An 8,837-nucleotide genomic window follows, 5' to 3' on the forward strand; every position below is an offset into this window, starting at 1 on the left:
GGAGACTGCAGGGAGCGGAGTTTCACAGAATAAAAGCAACGACTGCGGCAGAATTGGGATCATCCAGCTCATAGCTAATGGAAATACATCTTCCCATCACATCGCCATGACGTAGCATACAAATCTAGACCTCAGTCAGACAAAGATTTACACCACGCACTTAGATTTTGTGCAAGAGGAGCCCAACTGCCATGGATGGCACTGGCAATGTGGGACAAAATAAGGAAAACAAGAGTGTGAGTATTTGTAAGCAGCGCCTCAAAACGCGTTTTTAAAGAGTGAGAGAGAATGAAAGTGTGCTTCATTATACCCTTCAGATGATCCAGTCTCACCGCTCATTCAAGTTCTGGGTTTGACAGCTTCCCACTGTATCCTTTATATATCACCCGTTGTGACTAAGCATTGAGGGGACATGCAATCATTAATCACCATTATGGATTTCTTCCCTTCTGTTGGGTTTGACTTACAAGCTTAGGGGCAGATCCTGCAGCCTTTACTCCTTCCTGCAGTCCTTTGCCCGAGCAGTCAGCCCTGCTTCACTCACCGAGAGCTCAAAGTGCTGCAGCATCTGTAGGATCGGGCGCTGAGTTTCTTACACCAGCGTCCCATTCAACTATGCAATGGCTCTTAATTCTTAGCAGGAATTAACAGAAAGTTTGAATGCTGCATTATTAAATTAAAAGGTTACAATCTGCCACGAGACGACTTAAGCAGGACTCAGGAGTATGTGTCTGTTAATTTTAATGCTCTGTCTCAAAGTACAGAACTCTGGACATTTCCAGCATCATATTTAAAACATGGTACATCTACTAATACGTGATCTGGTGCATTAATGGACCAAATTAAGTTACAGGTATGAATTTTACATAAAACGGATTAATATTATATGTCATGGAGGAATTTTAAATACTCCATCTCCATGCATTTTTAATAGTTATGTGCTCTAATTTAATGTTCCCAGGCACTGCATTGCTTGAAGTCCCTAAACCCTCCTCCTTCCCTCTCTCCCCCTCCCTCCCTCCCTCCTTCCCTCTCAAGTTTTGCTTGGGATTTTCCCTGCCTTTCAAGCAGCGTCCCGAAGTCCCTCAAAATATGTGCAAAGCCGGGCTGGGTCTCCGACACCGGGAGGATAAAAACGCGTTTCGCGACCCGAGGAGATGCCACCCCTCCCGGGGGGGGAGGAGCGGGACGGAGGGACGGGCAGCCGCCTTCCTCCGGGCGGGCGGCGGGGAGCGGCGCCGGTGGCGCGGGGCTGCGCTCGTCCCCGCGGAGCTGCGCTCGCCCCCGCGGAGCTGCGCGCCGGACCGCGGGGGCGGCGCGGGGAGCCGCTGGGCGGCGGGGCCCGCCCGCATTCCCGCAGTCCTTCCTCCCCGGGACCGCCTTCCTCCTCTTCCTCCTCCGCCGCCGCCTCCTCCTCCTCCGCCGCCTCCCCCCCCGGGGGTCAGCGCCAGCCGCCCGTCCGCCCCCCCCAGCAGCGCCCCCGCCTCCCCGGCCCCGCCGCCATTGGCCGGCGCCGCGTTCCACGGGGGGACGCGGCGCCCTGATTGGCTGCGGCGCGGCACGGCGGCGCCCCCCCGCGCTCCCCGCGCCGCGCTCGCCTTGCCCCGCCGCGGCGGCGCCCCCGCCCCCCCCCGGCGCCGCCCGCCGCGCCCCGCGCTATATAGCGGGCGGCGCGGGCAGCGGCGGCGGCAGAGGCGGCCGCGGTGGTGGTTGAGCAGCCGGGAAGGGAGAGGTGGCTCTGGGTTTGGTTTTTTTTTTTTTCTGGCGGCACCGCTGTTGTCGCGCGGCCCTGCGAGCACCTCTCGTTACGTCCCCGGGGGGGCGGGGGGGCCGCCGGTAAAGCCAGCGAGGCTGCGGCCGTGCCCCGCTCCCATCGCCTTGCGGGGCGGTGTGTGCGCGGCTGCCCGAGGTCGCGGGAGGCGGCAGCGGTGGTGGAGAGGGAGGTCTCCCTCCCTCCCTCCCTGCGGCATCATGAAAGCCGTGAGTCCCGTCCGGCACCCCAGCCGCAAGGCGCAGCCCGGCGTGGCGGGCGGCGGCGGGGGACACCCGGCCCTGCGGTGCCTGGCCGAGCACAGCGGCTGCAAGGGGGGCCCGCCGTCGGGCGAGGAGCCGGCGGCGCTGTGCCTGCAGTGCGATATGAATGACTGTTACAGCCGGCTGAGGAAGCTGGTGCCCACCATCCCGCCCAACAAGAGGGTCAGCAAAGTGGAGATCCTGCAGCATGTCATCGACTACATCCTCGACCTGCAGCTGGCTCTGGAGACGCACCCGGCGCTGCTCCGGCAGCAGCAGCAGCAGCCGCCCGCCCTGCACCCGGGCAGCTGTCCCGCGGGCACCCCCAGGACCCCGCTGACAGCCCTCAACACTGACCCGGTAAGAGGTGCGTGCCACGCCAGCCCGCGGAGCGGGGCGCGGAGCGGGGCAGCGGCATGGCCCGGCGGGCAGCACCGGCCGCCCTGGGAGCGCCCCGGTGATGCCTCCCCGCTGCCGGCCCCGTGGCTCTGCCGAGGGGCCGCAGCCCCCGGAGGGGACGGGCCAGACGGGCGCAGAAACGCCCCGGTGGTGCGCGGTGGGTGCCCGCATCCCCTCGGTGCAGGCAGGCACCCGCACGGTGTTTACCGTGTAATTACAGCCTCTCGAGGGAGCAGCTGTAATCAGCGTGTTTGCACACACGGGAGCAGACGCGGTGCTCCTGCGCTTCCCAGCCCTCCGCCGAGTGTAGCGAGTGCGGGCGGGTTTGGGGGCTGTGCACACTGACCGCCCTCGGCGCAGCGTGCTCGGAATTTGAGGGGGAAACGGGGAGCGTCTCCCCTCCGCGGGACCCCCGTGGCAGCCCGGGCGCGGCGGGGGGCGGCGTGCCCCGGCAGCCCCCTCTGCTCCATCCCCCCTCCCCGGGCTGGTGCCCGCCTGTGCCCCCGCTGCAGCCGGGTGCTCCCGGGAGCGGCTCCCCGGGCAGGGCTGTGGCAGAACGCGGAGGGGGGATCTGGGGAGTGGGGGGGAAGCTCCACGTCCTTGTCCCCCACTTCTAACTTGCCGTGTTTCGTGGCTGCGCAGGCTGGCTCTGTTAACAAGCCGGGGGACAGCATCCTCTGCCGCTGAGCGCCGCTCCCAGGTGAGTGCCGGGCATCCGCGGGGCCGCGGCGTCGGGGGTGGGGGGGGGGGGGTGGGGGTGCGCGCAGCCCTCCGCGGCGCAGCGCCGGGGCTCGGCGGGGCCGCACCGCCTCCCTCCGGGTAGCCCGCCGAAGGGGGACCTGAGCCCGGTGAGAAATCTTTGCAGGAGGCTTTGGGGTTTTATTTTTAATTACCGGGTGGTTATTTTATTTTCTTTAATTACCGGGTGGTTTTTTTTTCTTCCCCCAAACACCCTTCCCCCCCCCCTCTTCCCCCCCCCCCCTCGAAAGCGCTTCTGGCTGCGGCGTGCAGCTGCGCATCCCTCCGCCTGGCCCAGCCTGGGAGCTGCGGTTGTTGTTTGACCTGGTTTGTTTTGGGTTGTTGATCAAGCATGTCTTGTGTTGTGCTGGTGGCGCCAGTCGGTCTGGAGCGGAGCGGTTCACACACCCCCTCTATTCATTCCTCTCCCACAGGTGTGCGGCGGCGGCGGCGCCGCGCAGAGGCACCGCGGGGGGCGGGCGGCGGCGGGGGGGGGCCCGGCCCGGCCCCGCCGCACCGGAGGAAGGAGCCATCCAACCCCCCCCATCTCCCCCCGAGCAGTTCCCATGCTTCATCCCTGCAGAGCCAGCCTTTCCACCGTGTCGCACGGCCGTAGCGGTCCCGTCCCCGTCCCCCGTCCCGTCCCGCCCCCCCCCGTCTCTTCTCTTCGTTCCCGACCCGACGTGAGCGGTGCGGCCCGCGGGGGCAGGAGCCGCTCGGACTCGAGCAGCAAAAAGTTGCCTCTTTGCCCCGGGATAGAGGACCGAGCCTAAACCAGACTTTAGAAGCGTTATAACTCTTAAGGGACCGAGCAGCTGAATCTCGAAGCTTTACTAATCTCCCAGAGCATTTGTAGATATATTTGACATCTATTGTTTAAAATAGATGGATTTTATTGGGGCCCAGGGAACTTTCTTCTCCCTGCAGGAATGTTACATACTGTATAGATAAAGGAGTGACATTTCATACTGTGTATATATAGAGATGTTCTATAAGTGTGAGAAAAGTATATGCTTTAATAGACTACTGTAATTATAAAATATTTTTAATTAAATATTTTTTTGTAAATATTATAAAGGTGTGTATGTTTTTTTTAAATCTGTGGGAATATCTCTTTAGAAAACCACAGCTCGAGTACGGAGCTGCTAATATGGAAGTATCTTGAATGTTTAGGGCTTTTCTTGTCCCCAAATGTCCTTTAGACTCAGAAGTTACAGCTGTAGCTAATGGTCCTGCATGATTGCATGAGATGTCTAATTGCAAATAAACTTGTTTGGAGTCCATACAAACGTGTTTTCCTCAATCTAGACTTAAAATGTTAGTAAGTGTATTATACATTTTGAGACTACACTTTTGTCATTTAGGCACAGGGGTTTTTAGTGCATTCTATAAGAGTAGCAGTAAGATGTAGTGTTTTTTACCGAGAACAGAATAACAAATCCTATCTAGTTTTTGCATTATGGGGGCAATGCTTTAGATCTTTAATCAGCTTTTTAAAAAATCTGCTGTTGCATCAGATCAAGAAATTTGTTATGGAACTTCATTTAGCACCAAAAGGTTTTATGGCAAACTTGTGTTCCTACAACCTAATTGCTTAAAAAATGCTTCCTAATTGCGTAAAAAGTGAAAACAGTTCTCTGCTTGCAACCAAAGGGCAAACCATTATCAAAAACAGTTGCTGTTTCCTTCGTCCAAAGAGTATTAATACCGAACTGCAGAAAGGCACATGGGCAAAGTCATTATGATCAGTGATGTAAATTCATCTTAAAATCAACTTAAGTAGACCAAAAATCGGCTAACTGCGTCAAGATTATTTTTCTAGTACAAAATGACTTACATTTCACTGCAGCTATGTTACAGTTAAAATCCTGTTTAATCTCTGTGATGTGTAACTACTACATGTGAACATTAAACTAGATTTACCTGTCTTTAACTGTGATTCTTCAGCTTATTTCTTCAATCCTCTGAATTTGCACATTCTCTTCACTTTTTTTGTACATACCGTTTGACGGGCGAATTAATTTTACAGCAGGCTTTTGTACAATCAAGTCTTAACAGACTGTAAACTCATGTCCAGGCTCAGTGAAAGATGCTCATCTTGTGTGATCAGTAGCCTGCGCACTAGTGAAACGGGATTTTCGGAGTGGGAGAATTAAGTAGGATTTAATTGGGTGCTTTGTAAATAGCTAGCCAACTGTGTGTGTAACATGGTCTGTTTGACTGAAAAAGAGGATTTGTTTCAGATTATACGAGTGTCAAAAGTACTATAACCCAAGGGATGACTTCTATTAAGTTAAATATTTATAAGGAAATTAAGTACTGGGGTCATTAGCTGTGATAATGTCAACAAGATGAACATTTTCTTAATCAAAATAATGGCGTAAAGATCGAATAAAAAAGTGGCTAACACATCTGAAAACATACGGCCTCCTGTCACTGTAAATGCATTGAAGGCAGGGGCGTTTCACAGGCTGAGCCCTGACTCGAGGGATGGGAAGTGGGTCCCCCTGCATTGTTTTCCCCCAGCTTGGATGTTACAGTAGTTTAATGAGCAAAATACATGTTCTTGTAAAATTAAGTCATAAGCCTCTTGTCCTGTGTCTCCCAACTAATTCAATGCCAGTAAGAATGCTATCAATTGGATTTTTTACTGCAGTTTGGGAAGTCTTGCATTGTGTTAAAAAAAAAAAAAACAACAACATTTTTCCAAAGGAGTGGTTTAAATTTACATTCGTTTTCTTTGTTTATCCTATTAATATTTGTAGCCTTCTGATTACTTTAGCTTGTATAGCTCAGCTTATTTTGTATACAGGTTTTCAGTAACATTAGTTCTCAATACCCTTGTTTGTTTCTATCCACTGTTGCCAAATTACAGTATTCTGTTACACAGAAGAGGAAGCAAGCAAAAGGTGCTGTCTTAAAATATGAAACTACCTTGTAGAGTTTCGACATCTCAAAGCTGGTGTATCCTGGGAGAGCTGATAAATCACTGAACTGCTCTTCAAGGGAGAGCATACCAAATCCCAGATTGCTTCAGGTCGGGGCAATCTCCCCTTGAGTTTAGCGACTTGAGGATTTGGTTTTGCTTTTTAAAAAGCTGTTGCAGTGCAACAAGTTAGGACCTTTAGAAAATGAAGTCTTATTAAAGAGCTGTGAAAATTTTTCCTGTTACATAGTATTCTTGACAAATGTGAAACCATGCATATAACACTCAAAAAAGCTCTTATCAGAGCATAGTAAATGCTGGTCTTTATTTATTCTTTACGCTATGTATGAAACTGTAAGCAAGGAATATCTAATCGCTCGCTTCCTAATGACTGGAATCAGCACAGTCCTAAATGCAGCCGTGCTTATTTTTGTTTTTCAAAGATTTCGGAGTTCTTCATCATATTTTAGTGCCATATCTTGTTTAAATCATATTGTTCATATAGCAAAAGGCGTAAATATTTGAACAAAAGCAAATTAAAAAGACTCTTTCTTCTAATGCCTTGGATTTTCTCTTAGTCACAAAAGCATTCCTTAAAAGGAGCTTTTTGATTGCGTGATGAGACTTGTGGTGAGGCTGCCAGATTAGGAATTAGGATACTAAATTCTGTTCCCAGCTCTGCTACTGAGGCTCTTTTGTGACCTTGAGCAAGTCACGGGCTGTCAAACAAACTTCCAGTTTTCCACTTGTAATGTGGCAACATGTACTCATCTTTACAGAAGGAGGGAGATGAAACAGGGAAAATGCATTCATGTTTTTTACCTTCATCTTTCTTACGGGGATTAAGTTTTGGGTAAGAAAGGAAGCACAGGGAAAGCTGGAATGATTATCAGGAAAGCCTTCCTAAGGAGGAGCCGATTGGGAAGTACATTGCTAGGAGAGTCTGCGAGGAACCTCTTGCTTGGGACACTGGAATTGTAAAGGACTAGAAAATGGTTTCAAGGAAGAATAGATGAGGGACCTAGGTCTTTTCCATCCCTAGCTCCTATGGTGTCTGCAAAGCGCAGCGATGGATACTGCTAACGCTGTGTGTCCGTTTTGTTTAGCTGTGGTGCGGAGGTCCCAGTCCTTGCAGATGCTGAGACTCCCCTCTAAAATTTCCAGATGACTCTCTGAAAGAGACGTTCATTCCATGTAAAAGCCAGTGCTAGTTCTTGTGGTGATAGCTACATTTTCCCTGCTGTTTCACACGGGAATGGTATTTATTTTCACTTTCTAAACCACATAGTGTTGCTTTTAAGCAGTTGTTGCGTTTTCAGGCACAAGCGAAGCGGTCATAAGGAATGCCATAGCTGTCCTGCAGGTTGTTCTGAGAGTTAATGAATAAACCATGTATAGGATAAACAGGTTTATGCAAATGCAGAGCAGCACTTTACTATTATTTGTATTTTCAATGCTTTTGTAGCTGTAGAAGTCACATTTTTATAAAACCTTTGCAGTTGGAAAGAAGAAACCATGGTACAAGCAATTCAAGTAATTGTTTTAGATGCGATGCAATTTACTGGCTTCTCCAATAGTGAGGCTTGCAATACTAAATAGCGTGCTTCCAAAACAGCATTGAAAACGTTTTGCTCTCCAGTCCCGGAACATGTGATCTGAAAACACAGGCTAAATATATTCCCCCCGTACAACTGCTTGCTCCCTTGCATTAGATAATCCATTCTTTACTCTTATTCCCGTGTAAGAGAAAACTCGCATGCTGTGCCTACCAGGAGAGCCTGCTTTCCCAAATACCCAAAGCAGGCGTGCACACACCAGCCCTCGGAGTACGTCTGAGCTGAGCTGAGGACCAGGCACCCCAGGGCTTGGGAGCTGGGCTGCAGGGAGCTGCCGGCCGAGCACCAGCATCGTGCAGGCCAGAGCCCGTCTCTCAGCCACCACATCCTGGCCATGCCTCCTTGACAAAAACCCTTACCCCCTTCACGACCTGGAAAAAATATTTGCAGGGCCCAGGCTATGGCGTAGACTGCTGTGTGATCACAGCAACATGGACAGGAGGGGGGATTTTCTAAGTTGACATCCCTCCTCCTCAGCAAAACATCTGCCGGAAAAGAGCCGTGACACCCACAGAGCGCTGGGGAAGGAGCGGTGCAAATCCTGCCGAGCGCTGTACTCAGGCAGAAGCACAAAGCTGAAGTCATCGGAAAGATGCTGGTGAGCGGTGGGTCCGGCTGCCGGGCACACTAAGTATTGCAAAGCAATGTTTCCCGCCGCCCCCCCCCCCCCCCCCCCCCCATTTTGCTCCTCTTGAAGGTACATGAGGGGAGGCAAGACCATTTGCAACCAGCGCTCTGCTGCGCTGATGCAGTTGAGGACCTGCAAGAATATCCATAAAAAGCATCTCTCTGTACACCAAGGTGAAAACAGTGCCAGTGGACAGCAGTACCCCGGCTGTCCCCCACCAGGCTTAGAGGGACATGGACAGGGAAAGCAGAGCACTCCTCTGGCAGCTTATCTCAAAGTAGAGGACACGGTGGTGGGTGGAACAAATTTAGTCCCCATTTGTCATTTCTTGGCCCGCAGGGAGAAGAGCTGGTGCTCAGGACTTTGGCACATGGAGGCAGGAGCAGCCCCTCCGCAAGAGCCCTGGGCATGTAGCGCTCCCCACGCAAAGTGCGACCGCAGTGCAGAGAGGGACACGGGGCAGGACAGCTCGGGCTTTTCTTCCTTTGATGGGCATGGAACACGCTTTGACATGGTA

General features: G+C 52.1%; 1 protein-coding gene across 2 annotated transcripts; it reads left to right on the forward strand.

Annotated features, from left to right (window-relative positions):
• Window positions 1-1,700: 1,700 nt before the first annotated feature.
• Window positions 1,701-5,083, forward strand: ID4 (inhibitor of DNA binding 4). 2 transcript variants are annotated; one of them, XM_074829331.1, is made up of 3 exons: window positions 1,701-2,380; window positions 3,055-3,112; window positions 3,585-5,083. In XM_074829331.1, the coding sequence occupies exons 1-2, from the start codon at window positions 1,972-1,974 to the stop codon at window positions 3,066-3,068; spliced, it is 423 nt and encodes a 140-aa protein (XP_074685432.1). In that variant the 5' UTR covers window positions 1,701-1,971; the 3' UTR covers window positions 3,069-3,112; window positions 3,585-5,083. The 2 variants fall into 2 exon arrangements, with proteins under 2 accessions (XP_074685432.1, XP_074685421.1); XM_074829320.1 differs by having other exon boundaries at window positions 1,701-2,373.
• The last annotated feature ends 3,754 nt before the right edge of the window (window positions 5,084-8,837 follow it).

The sequence above is a fragment of the Strix aluco genome, chromosome 1 (assembly GCF_031877795.1).
Source record: "Strix aluco isolate bStrAlu1 chromosome 1, bStrAlu1.hap1, whole genome shotgun sequence".
NCBI classification, from domain to species: Eukaryota; Metazoa; Chordata; class Aves; order Strigiformes; family Strigidae; genus Strix; species Strix aluco.

Bases quoted from the DNA above. Each gene is read 5' to 3' on its own strand.
- ID4 (XM_074829320.1), top strand. From the start codon at position 1,972: ATGAAAGCCGTGAGTCCCGTCCGGCACCCCAGCCGCAAGGCGCAGCCC. The intron at 2,374-3,054 runs GTAAGAGGTGCG...GTGGCTGCGCAG, and splicing joins CAGCCCTCAACACTGACCCG to GCTGGCTCTGTTAACAAGCC.